Genomic DNA, 15,274 nt, shown 5'->3' with positions numbered 1-15,274 from the left:
GCTGAGCCCTGTTCAAAGTTTAGACTCTGCTGCACTGGTGTCAACCCGGCCTCGTGACCACTAGATGGTAGCAAAGTCACAGATCACAGCTTTTGTATTCCATCAGGTTTTGTTACAGCACATCTTATCCCATAAAATATGGCTCATGTTAAAAATTAAAGCTGAAGCTAAATTTTACAATTATAGCAAAATGTTTGTTTTAAAGTTACAAAAGCTTCTTGGATGGTACAATATGTCATGTCAATGTTCTGATCACTTTTTAGAATTAATCACCAGTTATTTAGTTTTAACAAGGTGCCATCTTTTTGCATTTGATCATTCAACAATATAAAAACCTCAGAATGATTAATTGTGCTCAAAAATTTAACCCAAAAATGAATGACTTACAAAAGGAGTATTGTTTTCATTTGCGACTAAGAGAATATATTATGAAAATTAATGAGTTTTTAGTAAGAGCTTCTTAAAGGTGATAAATGACCAACTGATACAGTTCTGCAGGAAATAAAATAAAATGCAGGAAGTACATTTTTCTGAAAAACTTTGGCTATAACTAGAGAAGGACCATAGATCCATAGTGTTAAAGCTAGACCCATCAAACTTCACACACTTGATCACTGTTCACTATAACAGCACTTCAAAATCAATAAATGGTGGCACTGCTGCAGATCTGGAGATTGTTTTGCCAGGTGCATAGATAATCTAAATGGCCTATCATTTTCCAAACCATGGATTCTTCAGTCAGATTCTAGGTAATCAGGGGTAAAGGTACTTCAGTGCTCAGGCCTCCCAAAAAGTGTGTGTTGCCCCTCTGCATGGACGGGGTTAATCTGAAAATGAGGCGCAATAATTTCTTTTGCAATCACCTAACACCATGATCATGTAATATAATCAGATTTAGAGACGGTGATTTTCCAAGTTGTGCTGATTTCATGCTGTTCTTATCTGGAGCTACTCTTAACATTTTAGCCAGATCAAATTGTTGATAATTTGACACAATCCCAGGTTTTACACTTCTTTAAAGAAGCTGAAGTCAAACCCACTCACTAGGAGGTTTATTCAGACTGAATGAATGAAATTAAATGAAATATAAATTCAGTTTATAATTTGAGGTAAAGAGCAAGAGAGAGAGAACCCCAATAATCAAACAACCCCCTATGAGCCATCACTTGGCATCATTGGGAAAGAAAAACTCCCTTTTAAGAGGAAGAAACCTCAAACAGAACCGGGCTTAGGGAGGGGCAGCCATCCACCACAGCTGGTTGGGGAATGAATGGAAAGAGGAGAATAAAGAGAAGAGCAGTAAGATACAAGGACTGAAACTATGGAAGAGAGAAAACCAGAGTTAATGAAATGCAGCAGGGGCATTAAGCTCAAAGGTTGTGAAAAAAGTTAATTAAGAAGGTCTGTTTATTGCATCATGGGAAGTTCTCCACAGCAGCCTGAGCCTATAGCAGCTGAGGGTCAGTTCTGGATCATGTGGTCCAGAAGAGACTGATGATAAGAACATTTAAAAAACAGAAAATTGTGAGATGATCATGATCCCTTCACATATTCTGACTGATCACTCTTAGCATCAGTGTGTGTGTAATTTGTTGTCACCCATATTAAGTCCTGAATTATGCTTCTGCGTCAGGTCTTTGCGGGACCTACGTATGTAGCCAGAAATTCCCTCTGAGCTCTACGGAAGCCTTAAGCTTAATCTTAAAAATAGAGAGGGTGTCTTTTCTTGAGATGCTTGAGAGGTCTATGTGCAGCATTCACTTTAAATCTCAGTTTTCTGGCGCCTGGGTGGCTTAGTGGTGAAGCCAGCGACCACATACATATGCTGTGTTGCGGTGCGGGCGGCATGGTTTCGGTCCCGGCCTGTCGCCAATTTGCCCGCGTGTCTTCCCCTGTATCTTTCCCCCATTTCCTGTCTCTCCACTGCTAACAAAAGCCGCTGTGGCCAAAAAATCTCAATTTTCTTCTGTAAAAGAAGGTACTGGCCAGAACTTGGATCTTGGTTTTGTGCAAAATAAATTAAAGAAATATTCTTCACTCTTAACCTCTCTTTTGCCTCTTTGGCTGATTGACCAGTGTTTAATAGTGTAGATGTACAGGGGTTGGACAATAAAACTGAAACACCTGTCATTTTAGTGTGGGAGGTTTCATGGCTAAATTGGACCAGCTTGGTGGCCAATCTTCATCAACTGCACATTCCACCAGTAAGAGCAGAGTGTGAAGGTCCAATTAACAGGGTAAGAGCACAGTTTTGCTCAAAATATTGCAATGCACACAACATTATGGGTGACATACCAGAGTTCAAAAGGGAACAGATTGTTGGTGCACGTCTTGCTGGCGCATCTGTGACCAAGCCAGCAAGTCTCTGTGATGTATCAAGAGCCACGGTATCCAGGGTAATGTCAGCATACCACCAAGAAGGACGAACCACATCCAACAGGATTAACTGTGGACGCAAAAGGAAGCTGTCTGAAAGGGATGTTGTGGTCTAAAACCAGGTGTTTCAGTTTTATTGTCCAACCCCTGTATGTGTATACACAAATATGAAGCTTCATGGTCATAAATCTGGGGCTAAATATAGTTTATTCATACTTCACACATTAAAACTGAAGCAACTTAAAACAACACTTCATGCATATTATTGAGGTTATCTTGAGATCCTTTGTCATGCCACACTCTACAGACACAAAGACAGTGATACATACATATCACCAAGGTTATAATCCCTTTTAACATTAAATTCGTAAAAATAAAGAAAATGCTATTTTCATTTTCATTAAACTTTCATGCTGGATTGGGCAAATATGACAGGTTGTACAACAAAACCAAAAATTTCTGTAGATATCCAAATAGAACAAAATTATGGAATTACTAGAATTGACTAGAATTACTCTACTTATAACTGAATAATATATAATAACTAAAATAATTTAGTTTATTATGTGCATATTTTTCAAGACCTGGGTCATTCTATCTCAAAACATCAAATTAGAAACAGCTGAGCAGAAGGCTCACACTGATCTGGGATAGTATGACCCAAAAGAATTAAAATGTGTACACAGATGATGTCTTAAAACATTGAATCTGTAAATATTTGAAACTAGATTTCTCACAGAAACACATTTTCTACTAAGTCTGAGAGTCAATAACAAAAATATGAATATCTGACAAGAAACAAAGGGAAACAAAAAAATCACATATATCAAATAATAATAATAAACATAATCACTTGTGACTGCTTAAATTGCTTTAGGGTTACATTGCACCTACATACACCTACAGAAAAAAATAAAAATAAACAAATCCACCAAAGACAGGAACACACAAATAGAAAACGAGATTTTTTTTTTTAAGGTCTGGTAATTTTTCATTATATTTGTTATATTACTCAGGTAAAAGTGAGCAGTATTTTTTTAATTTGAGCCACATTAGTTAATGTTACATGTGTAGTAACAGTAACTTAATTTAGTCTCATAAAATATTGAGAAGCTTTGTTTAATACCGCAAAAACAATATCTGTCGTATGTTCTTCTGTACACCAAAAGGAAAACAAAAAAGACAAAACGAGGAATTCCAATTGTTACTTGATGTTAAATGATTGATACTTTTTTCTGCCTGTGCTTTTGTGATTTGTTTCCAAGCTGGAGTAATATCAGCAGGTTGCACGTAATAGTTGTTGCCAAAATCACTGTTGTTATTTCCAGTAGTCTGATGCCCATCTGGAGGGATTTTCCAGTCTGGGGAAATTAACTTGTAAGTCTTGATAGGATCCCATTCATTGTTTGTGTCACTGCAATGAAAACAGTTTATCAACAACGTCTTTGTAAATCTCTTTTCACTCTTTACTGTTTTGCCTTGGTTATTGCATCATTTATGCTGCTGATACATGACTGGAGATGTCGGTTTTCAAAAATAAATACTGTCAACATAGTTGAAAAGTGCTCCATTTCTCCTCGTGATGCTCATATGATAGTTTTCAAAATCATTAATTTAAAAAAAATCCAGTAAAACTGAATACTGGAAGGACATCTGTGTGGTGAACTGCACGTCAGCATTTGATCACTGATATCTTGTCCCAGGAAATGATTGACGAAATCTTCAACAGCAGGCTTCAAGCACTGATTGGTGAATTATTTTGCCTTCTTCTGACCCTGGTCTTGTTCATGGAACACATCTATGAAGTCACCGCAAAACCTTTCCTTGTTTTTCATCAGGGATCATTTTCTTGGATGAAATCTTCGAACATTTTCTGAAACTCTTTGGCTACAAATCCACAGATGTGCTGTTTTAGAGAAACTTAAAACTTGATTATCTTAACATTTTAATTGTTTTGTAGCTTCTCATCAATGATGTATAGGATCAAAGTAATTGTTTTTTTCTTTTCTTTTCACTTTTTCATTTACAAACTGAGTGTAGGCACCTATGGTGCTGTCATCTGGTTTTTGTACAGCCATTATGTAATCTTGAATATTGAATAACAAGCTCATTGTATGTTTAAATCTCTTGTAGAATTCTTCATCTATATATTTGAAAGTGTCTTTTCCACAATATTGCAGACTGTTTTGACTTAATAGTTGACATGCATGACTCCTTCTGTGTGACAGACTTGTTCTCAGGCACTGAGAGATGCTGGTGAACACATTTGTGGTAGGAGGAATAACTTATCTTAGTTTCTGCAAAATAACTCTTTGAGACTTTTTTCTGCCTGCTGTTGTGTGATTTTTCCCCAAGACTCAGGAATAACGCAGGTTTTGCATTAAATTCTTCAGCAAAGCGACTGTTGTACTTTGTCATTATATATTTCCAGTAGTCTGATGCCTGAAGGCTGGCATCTGGAGAGATTTTCCAGTCTTTGAAAATGGTTTTATAATTCTTGTAAGAGTGCCATTTATTTTCTGTATGACTGCAACAGAAACTGTCGTTACTGGTCACAGAGGACGAGCATATGTCAATGACAAGTTCCTTTGTTTTGTCCATACTGTATTCACCCAGACCCTGTGGCCTATGCAGTGAAGTCCAGTGCTCAGTATGGGCTCCTCCTCCTGCATCACAGGGAGTTTTGCAGAATGGACACTGTTGGCCACAACCAATCAATCTGTTGAAAAGCTCATTCTGGGGCTGCACATGGAGACGTTGTAGTTTTATTTCAAAGTTCAGTTTTTGAAACTCTTTTCTAAGGTATTGTGCCATGTCCTTTACACACTCTGTGAGCCAGTGAGCAAACTGTTCCTTGTCAGCGTTGTTCAGGATCATGAATCTTTCCTTGTTTTTCATCAGACATCTGTAGGGATCATTTGCTTGGATGAAATCTTCGTGCATTTTCTGAAACTCTCTGGCTGCAAATCCACAGATGTGCTGTTTTAGAGAAACTTCAAACTCTGTGTCTGTCTGGACATTTTGATTGCTTTGCAGCTTCCAATCAATGATGTGTAGGATCTCCTGGATGTAAGTGTCACAGTAATTCCTTTTTCTTTTCACTTTTTCACTCACAAACTGTTTGCAAGCCTCTATGATCCTGTCAGCCAGTTTTTGTAAAGCCATAATGTGATCTTCAATGTTGAGCATCTTGCATAGTTTGTGTGCAAGTTTGTAGAATCCTTCAGCTGGAATTTTGAAAGGGACATTTCCACAATCTTGCAGACGTTTTTGACTTAACAGTTCACATGCGTGACTCCCCCTGAGTGACAGATTTATTCTCAAGCGTTGAAATACACTGGTGAAGACATCTGTTGTCTTTTGTTTAGAAAAAGAAAGTTTCTCCAATGTTTCACTCCACATCTTGTGAAATTCATTTTCTAGTTCTGTGTCTCCCATCTGGACATTCTTTTTTCGACATTCTTCAATTAACGTATGGACTGCCTTTTCAATCTCTTTTGTGTGATTCTCTTTGATTCTATCAAGTTCTGTCATCCCTTCTCTGATTTCTGCTGCTGCTGTGAGCTGATTATAAACAGATCTCTCCATTTCTTTTCGAAGGCTTTTTGCACTGTTTGAGAATTCTTCTTTGTAACCTTCAACCAAATACACATGACCCTCTGTTTGCTTGAAATACTGTGTCAGATTTTCTAGAAGCTTTGTCTCCCATGTAGACAGCTTTATGGCAGCTTCACTTTTCAAACAGGTGAGAAATTCTCTCACGTTAGAAGATTCAGATTTTGCTGCAACTGTACCAAAATTGGAAATTCTTGTTTCTGCATTTGTTACCCAGGTGTGCATTTCTTTTTTGAATTCCCACTCCCATTTGTTGAATTCCGTGCAGAGCCTCATGTATGCATCAGCTACTAGACTGTTTCTGAAGCTGAAGATGAAGTTTTCGTGCTTTACTGCATTCCACAGACTCTTCATCCACTCTTTAAACTCCAAGATCTCATTAGCAGATGACTCACAGTTTTTCAGTAGTTGGATGATGTTTTTCTTGAGCTCATATACAGCCTCACTGTATCCTGCATTGACTGGTGCCATTGGCGGGTTTCCATTCCAGAGTCCAGGAATGTACCAGTTCCCAGTGTCTGGACTGTACTCCATCACATCAGTGAAGCTCTTGTTCTCTTCTTTCTTTTCCATTTTGGCTGCTGCCTGGGTCATCTCATTTAACTGTTCCAGGAGCAGTTTCCTGTCTCGTGAGTTCTTCTCATGGGCTGAAACATCTGACACATTCTGGTGAACAAACAGACATTTAGGTTTTTTTCCCACTTCCTTCATCCTGAGAAAAGCATGCACAACTATTTGTAGGATGTCCTTCATTTCAGTTGAATTCTCCATTGCAATGTTGACAATGGTGACATCACTCAGACCCACAACAAGTGTAGCGAGCTCATTGTCATGTTCATAGCTGTTGTCCAGTTGTGCAAGTTCTGGTGACTTTAAGCCCTCGGTGTCAATGATCACCATGAAGTCACAGTTTAGGACTTTTTTTATGTCTTCATTGATTTTGATGAGCAACATGAAGGCACCTCGAGTACATCGACCACTGCTGACTGCAAACTGCACTCCAAACATGGTGTTAAGGAGAGTGGACTTTCCTGTGCTCTGAACTCCAAGAACTGTGACCACCAGTATCTTTCTGTTTGGAGACACCAAGTCACTGAGCTGAGAGAGAACATCACTCACCCATCTGAGTGGGATGTTGGATGTATCTCCATCTACAAGCTCAATGGGAAATCCGTCGAGCAACAACTCTGCACACAGTTTGGGCAGATGCTGCAACTGTTGACGTGATGGGTCTGTTTGTGGAAGGGACAGTGAGGCTTCATAGATCTGACCCATTTCACGGAAGAAGTGTTCAGTCCCCAGAGAGCTGTTGGAAAGTTGTTTGTCAATTTCTTTGATCTCCTCTTTGTTCTCAGAGTTCTTGCATTTTTCGTTATATTTCACCCTGAGTTCAGACAGTTTTATGCGAGACAGGTTATCGAGGTTCATTCGCATCCATTTCAGGAAATATAACCTCTCTGTTCCCGAGCTTGATATGGCATTGATGAAGCATGCCATAGCTGGTGACACGTCATAAGAGTTTTGCTTTTTACGCAGTTCTTCTTTTCTTTTCTGAAGGTCACTTTTGTACATTTCTACATTTTCAGACCCAACATCTCGAAGTCGAAATTCTTCCTTCTCTAATGAGGCCAGATTTTTCCAAATTTCACCTTGCCGGGGAAGCTGATCTTCTTTGTATTTAAGGATGTCTTGAATTTCTGCAGTGATGGCTTCTGCATTTTTCTTTGCAGTCTGGCACTCTGGAGAGTCTTCATCAACCAGGATTCGCAGTTTATGGGCAATGTCCACCATCTGCTCTATTTTCATCTTCATCTTTGAGTTCTCAACTACATCTCTGACTGTTTCCCTCAATCTTTTCACAAAGTCTGCAGCTTTTCTCTGTTTTGTCTTAATAATGACGTTGTTGTTAGTCGAGTTCAACTTGGTTGCTACTTTTTTCAAAGTATCTAAACTGAAGCTCTTGTTCTCATAGTTACCGACCAAGAAGATCTGTGCCTTGTGGTGTTGGTTGGTAAGTAGACCGTAGTCAGAGTCCAGATGGTCAAAAAACACAAAAACTGCTGCAGATGTCTGACACAAAAAGGAGTATTGTGTTTCAAAGGAAGCAATGTCCCCACGAAGGTTAGCTACAGCCACTGGCTGACTGAAAATATCAATGTTTGTGTTTCCACCAGGAAGATACCAAGAAATTTCAGTCAGTCCGTTAGATATTCTTCTTGAACTGTCACCACATTTCATATCGCGATGCACAAAGGTGTCATGGTACTGCTGAGAACTGCTCAGAAGCTTATTAAGAATCTCTGACTTTGATAAGGAGCACTCACCCAACCTCACAAAGGAGATCATTGGAAGTTCAGAGAGAACAATTCTGTCCTCAATGAAGCCCTTGGATTCTGACAGAGAGTGAGGTCTGTACTTTTTAACAATGTCTCTCATGGCCCACAGCATGAGTGTGCACTGTTTTGTGTCACAATTGGGAAGCAGCAGAGGAACAGAGAACTGACACATGGACATTTTTAGTGCCATTTCCTGCTGCACAAAACCATCAGAACACAGAAAGAGAGCAGTGACTATGTCAAGAGGGTTTGGCGTGTTATCTATGTTTTGACTTTCAAGCATATAATCAAGATCTAAGTCTGTACTCCCTGATTTATCATTACAGTTTGACTCACAATCTGATGTATTTGTCACATTTCTTGCTGTCACATTAACCATCATTAATTTCTTCAAATAATACGACGGAAGATCTGAATTACTCTTGGCAGTCTCATCTGAAATTGTCTCCTTATCAATCTCAAGTATTCTGCTGAGTGATAGCTTGTCTTTGTAGAACTGCTCTAAGCCGAGATCCTCCATTAAGCTCTCCAGGTGTGACTCTGTGGATATAAAGATTGTTATTTCTAACCAATCAGTTATGTTAATATTCTAAAACACAGAGTCAACATTAATGATCTTATTCACACAAGAATCTAAATGCTGTCTTGATTTGATCCTTTTTGGGCCCTTGTGACCATATACCTTATGCACAGTATGCAAGAATTTTTCTACCACAGCTTTTCAAAGTATCTACCGCTTGTGGTTTAAAAGCCAAATACCGCCCTTTGTCAATGTCAGACAGTGCAAAAGCAAGTAGAATTTTCTGGAAGCAAGTAGAATTTATATAGTTAGCCCAAGGGAGCCACAAGCTAGCATGCTCCAAGCTAGCATACCAATACTATTGTTGGTCCTAAGCCTTGGATACAGTGGGGCAAAAAAGTATTTAGTCAGCCACTGGTTGTGAAAGTTCTCGTACATAGAAAGATGAGAGAGGATGAGAGAGATTTCTGACTCTCACAGACCTGTAACTTCTTCTTTAAGAAACTCTTCTGTCCTCCGTTCGTTACCTGTATATGGCACCTGTTTGACCTCGTCATCTGTATAAAAGACACCTGTCCACAGCCTCAAACAGTCAGATCCCAAACTCAACCATGGCCAAGGCCAAAGAGCCACCGAAGGACACCAGGAAGGAACTGTGGGAGTAATTGTAGTGAAATGGAAGACATACAAGACCATTGATAATCTCCCTCGATCTGGGGCCCAGGCAAGATCTCATCCCGTGGGGTCAAAATGATTATGAGAACGGTGAGCAAAGATCCCAGAACTACATGGAGGGACCTGCAGAGAACTGGGACCAAAGTAACAAAGACTACCATCAGTAACACACTACGCAGAGAAGGACTCAAATCCTACAGTGCCAGGCATGTCCCGCTGCTTAAGCCAGTACATGTCCAGGCTCATCTGAAGTTTGCCAGAGAGCATATGGATGATTCAGAAGACGACTGGGAGAATATCATGTGGTCAGATGAAGCCAAAATAGAACTTTTTGGTAAAAAGGAAGAAGGAGAGGAAGAAGAATAGTGAGTTGCATCCCAAGAACACCATACCTATTGTGAAGCATGGGGGTGGAAACATCATGCTTTAGGGCTGTTTTTCTGCAAAGGGGCTGTGACAGGACGACTGATCCGTATTATGGGAAGAATGAACGGGGCCATGTATCATGAGATTTTAAGCTAAAACCTCCTTCCATCAGTGAGAGCATTGAAGATGGGACATGGCTGGGTCTTCCAGCATGACAATGATCCCAAACACACCGCTCAGATAATGAAGGAGTGGCTCCGTAAGAAGTATTTCAAGGTCCTGGAGTGGCCTAGCCAGTCTCCAGACCTCAACCCCATAGAAAACTTGTAGAGGGAGTCGAAAGTCCGTGTTGCCCAGTGATAGCCCCAAAACATCCCTGCTCTAGAGGAGATCTGCATGGAGGAATGAGCCAAAATACCAGCTACAGTGTCTGCAAACCTGATGAAGACTTACAGGATGCATTTGACCTCTGTCGTTGCCAACAAAGGTTATGTTACGAAGTATTAAGTTGAACTTTTGTTATTGACCAAATACATATTTTCCACCATGATTTACAAATAAATTCTTTAAAAATCCTACAATGTGATTTCCTGGATTTTTTTTTTTCTAATTTTGCCTCTCATTGTTGAAGTGCACCTATAATGGAAATTATAGACTTCTCTCATCTTTCTATGTAGGAGAACTTGCACAATCAGTGGCTGACTACATACTTTTTTTGCCCCACTGTAAAGGATGGGGAGTGGGGGGTGAGGCATCATGAAAAGGGTATCTGATCTAAAATCTGTGCCTCATTAAACGTGGAAGTATTTTTTTTCTACAGATTTTTGCCTAAATGTAGTCCATGCATCTGTAATTTCTCCTACTTTTTTACAAGTATGTATTTGTGTATCTTTTACTTACTTGTCTGTATAGCTTTGATAGCACCCTGGCTTTTGCTTTTTTCATTCACTTCTTCAGGATTCTGGGAGTTCTCTTCCTCTGATTTCAGTGTGCTGGGCCCTGAGCTGTATGTGTTGGTTGTCTGTGATATAGTTTCTCCCTCCCTGCAACTGGTCACAATGTAGCGCTCCACTTCACCAGCAGGAGTGTCCAAATGCTGAGATACTAACTCACTGCTAATATTAAGCAATGTTGTTGTCACATGACAACAAGGGACTGAGGGAATAATAATAGTAATATGGATAATGTTAATCATTTTTTGTACTTCCAGACATTGCATCATATTGTGTCTTTGTGCTGTACAGGGTTATTATAGTTAACGAAAACGAACGAAATAACAAAAAGTGAAATTGGAAAAACATTGTCGTTAACTGAAATAAATAAAAACTATAATTAAAAGGAAAAAACGATAACTAATTAAAACTGAATTGTGAGTTTACAAAACGAACTAAAACTAACTGAAATTATCGATAAACTGACTTTCATTTACTTGTTTTTTTTTTTAAGCCTTGTGGATTGATATGAAATCATTTTTTCCGCTTTTCGAGTTTAAGCTGGGAGCGCCACAGGACAACTGTGTGAGTGCGTGCGCATGTGCTGGTCCGCAAAGTAATGGCTGCGGTCTGCAGAGAAAGCGGCAGAGTCCCGTATGGAGGTTCTTTGAGTACAAACACCTGCACACGACCACAAGGTAATTAACACACACAATCCAGCTACACAAGCATAAATGCGGACATGAGGTTGGACACTTCTGTAAGTTGTGTACAGAGGCCGCAAAGACCCTGCAGGTTTAATTAGCAGCATCTAACCAAGCTAGCTCCAAAACAGAAGCAGCTTCAGGTGGTGAGAACATCAGGATGCAGCTGGATTTGAGCTTTGACTCCTTCAAAGAGTTTGTTTTTGTCAAACACCACATGTAGGTGTTATTAATCTGCTGCACTGATGCTGAACTTTATTGTGGAGTTTATTGTAGAATTTATTGAGTTTGGGAGTTCACGTTTTTCTTTGTTTCTCCCTGTTGATGTTCATGTGTGTCCTTAATATTACACAAATTTAGCATGTCTTGTGAACAGCTGGTTGTTGAATATATTTCTTTAAATGGTATCTTTTTGTCATTACACAATAGTCACTTTTGCGCCTTGAATCTTGCACCTGATTAGGTATGAAACTACTAAAACTAATACTGAAACTAACTGAAACTAACTAAAACTATGCATGAAACCAAAAATAAAAACTAATAAAAATGAGAAAAACCACTCTGAAAACTAATTAAAACTAACTGAATTAGAGAAAAAAAAGTAAAAACTAACTAAAACTAAACTATAATGTAAAATCCAAAACTATTATAACCCTGGTGCTGTACAAAGGAATAGCATAAAGCTGACCTTTACCTCCTGTAGAAATCTGTTGACAGCCATCCCTGCAGGTAGGCCATGGTGTTGTTGGAGGATCATTTAATTCTTCACAGTATAGCTCAACAAATGAGTCTTCATCATTGATTTGCTTTTGACAAATGACAACACAGACATACACAAATATATTATTACACATTATCTTATGAGGATAGTATTTCTATTTCATATATTTTACCTCCATTGTTGTTGCAGAGTATGTCTGTTGCTCCAGGGTATTCATAAAGCTTCTCCCTGATGACAGTAATGAGATGCAAGTATTTAATTTCTATTTATTATTTTTATTTATTCCCCAAAGACTATTTCATAGCTCACATTTTGACAAAGACTCCCAACACCTGCCTCTATGGCACATAAAATATTTGAATACTGACATGATAAACACAAGCATTAAAAAGCAAATTACAATACTGACTGAGTATGATTTTGGTGTTCTTTGCAGCTTTGTGACATAATACATATGGTCCTGCAAAGCAGTAGTTTTGTAGTAATACATGAATTTGTGTGAAGTATTTAGACCCTTTTATTATACAGTGTGAGTTTAATGCAATTTCTGATGAATACAGTGTAACAATGCAGTTATCAAAATACAATTACAATTAACACAGTGTTGGGGCTGTTACTCAAAAAAAGTAATGTATTACGTATTAATCCTTAATTATTTAAAATAGTGCATAGTGTACTCCCTGGAGAAAATAATTTGTTACACTACTACATAATTTTTGCATTACTCCATAACATAGCCTGAAATACAAGATCACATTTTGAATGCAGGGCTGGACTCAGCATACCCTCAACTTGAACTTCACTCTGGGTTCTTTGTGAGTTTTGTGTTAGCATTCAGATGCCCACAAAACGCAGTTGTTGTGTGTATAGAGTTATCTCTGTCCTGGGTGTGTTTTGCACACATTGCTCTTGTCTTACGCTTGTGTGCAATAAAAATAAAACTAATGTCCATATTTCCACTCATCAAAAACACTCCAACATTTTCTTCCTCCCTGTACAGGAACTGAAATCAGTTGACTGTATGGAGGACCAGGTGAGTCATGGATAATAATTAATTGCACATTTAAAAAATGTGGATTAGTTAATTCCTTTGCTAATTCCTTTATCATTTTTTTTTCTATTTATTTAGACATTAATAAAGTAAATCACTATTTGATATTTTAATACACAATAAAAAGAAGAATTATAAAGGATTAACTATTACTCAGTTGATGAATAGTACAAATGGAAAAGGTATCTACTGAGAAAAATCATTAACCAGTTAAAAAAAGCTCTTTTAAAAACATTTCTAAATTAAAATTTTCAAAAATATTTTTGAAAATGCTATTTAAAAATGCAGTGTGGTGTCTGTACTGCTCTGTTAAACTCTTTGTATATGCACATATGTTCTCTTTCCTTAAGGCCTTCATTGATTTGTAACCTGAGCTTGAACATAAAGGTTTGGCCTCAGGAATGCAGAGGGGGCCTCTTTTAGCTCTCTGGCCTTCCATATAAGGTATTGACCATATGTCCACATATAGGTTGTAGGTTGAAGCTGTTTTTATATCCATATATGGAAAGTTAGGAATGTGGTGGGTTTCACCAAATATATAACCTTTGTTCTTCCCTTGCTGAGTCGAGCTAGGGCGATTGGCAACTTACCCTCTCCCAGGTAGCAAGAAGAAGCGCCTGTTTTGATATTGTCTTTTTTGTAATAAACTTTGTATATGCATTAAGACTTTGTCAGCGAGGATTTTTTCCCAAGACTAAACACACCACTCAAGAGACGGCAGTAGAAATGTTAAATGAGGAATACAATCTTTTTTCCAGATATTTAAAATAGCGATTCACTTCCTCTTTTTTTATTTCCATTTTTCACTGTATTTCCTTTTCCTGTTCATAATAGGATTTGCTTGGTCATTTAAAATTTCTTTTTAGCCTTTAAAGTTAAAGTGGCTATGTCCAAATTCAGGGACTGCATCCTTTGAAGGCCGCATTTGTAGGCCGATTAAGTCACAGCGAGGTGACGAAGGCTGTCCAATTTTGAAGACTCCTCCAAATGCGGTCAACAATTGTCCCCTTCTTTTCCCAAGATTTGAAGGATGGGTTGAGGCTCACTATACCCAATGAGAACGCCTGACTCCCAGCACATCCTTTTCAAACCCCTACTGGCTTTTGCCACTGGAGTGGAAGTTAAACACAGATATCATTCACTCCAATCATCTCTAACAGTTGGTGTTTGGTTTATTTCAGTGTTTCATTTGTTCTGGAGAAAATTGGTTTGGTTGGGATTAAAGTTAGGCTTCATGACTGGATAGTTTTATTTAAGTTTAATGTCTTACTGAAGCATTGTCAATATATTTGGAAAGGAATTATTCACTCATCTTTATTCACTGATTAAGAAATGCGATATAGTTGTTTTAGCAGCTTATTTTGAATTAAAGCTGACATTAAATAGACTGACTGAGACGTAGACTGAGTCCTTCAAAGGTGCTGCCCCTGAATTGGGACAAAGCTAGTGCAGATCAGAGTGCCGTCATTGCAAATTCAAAATTATAGTGAGAGCAGATTCCACTACAAGCCTGCATGGACATACTGTGTCCATCCCTTGGTGCAGTTGGAGGAGAGAGGGCAAGCTAGGTCTCCATCTTCTGACCCTGGTGAGTCTGGTCCCGAACCAACAACTGTTGCGGCATCCACTGCCGTCCCCCAAACTGCAACTATAGCCTGTCCTACTGGAACACAAAGCAAAATAAGTCAGTGTGTTTGTTTGACCTGTGATCCATTAAAAGTTTATTTATTAAAATGAGAGTTGGTAACACTGATGTCAGTAACATGTTACTCTAATCCACATGTCAAACTCAAGGCCCACGATATAATTGCATATGGCTATTAATAATGGCCTGCAGGTAAATAGCACTTCTACCATTTATACTACAAATCCCACAATTCACTGCAACAGCTGCTGCACAGGCCAAGACCTGTGCGCTAACCCGTTTTTTATGTTGCCAATGACATATTGATCAGTGATCAGCAGATAAAAACATCAG

General features: G+C 38.6%; 1 protein-coding gene across 1 annotated transcript; it reads right to left on the bottom strand.

Moving 5' to 3' along the window:
* Positions 1-4,554: 4,554 nt before the first annotated feature.
* Positions 4,555-14,957, bottom strand: LOC115797491 (up-regulator of cell proliferation-like). Its single transcript, XM_030754073.1, is given in 6 exon segments — positions 4,555-4,746; positions 4,749-8,891; positions 10,813-11,043; positions 12,219-12,330; positions 12,418-12,473; positions 14,821-14,957. Coding segments are annotated over 5 exon segments (4,611 nt in total). The 5' UTR covers positions 12,463-12,473; positions 14,821-14,957; the 3' UTR covers positions 4,555-4,666.
* Between the last annotated feature and the right edge of the window lie 317 nt (positions 14,958-15,274).

Source organism: Archocentrus centrarchus, chromosome 18 (assembly GCF_007364275.1).
Source record: "Archocentrus centrarchus isolate MPI-CPG fArcCen1 chromosome 18, fArcCen1, whole genome shotgun sequence".
Lineage (NCBI taxonomy): Eukaryota > Metazoa > Chordata > Actinopteri > Cichliformes > Cichlidae > Archocentrus > Archocentrus centrarchus.
Note: the sequence above shows the minus strand (reverse complement) of the source record. Positions and strands in the feature narration are given on the sequence as shown.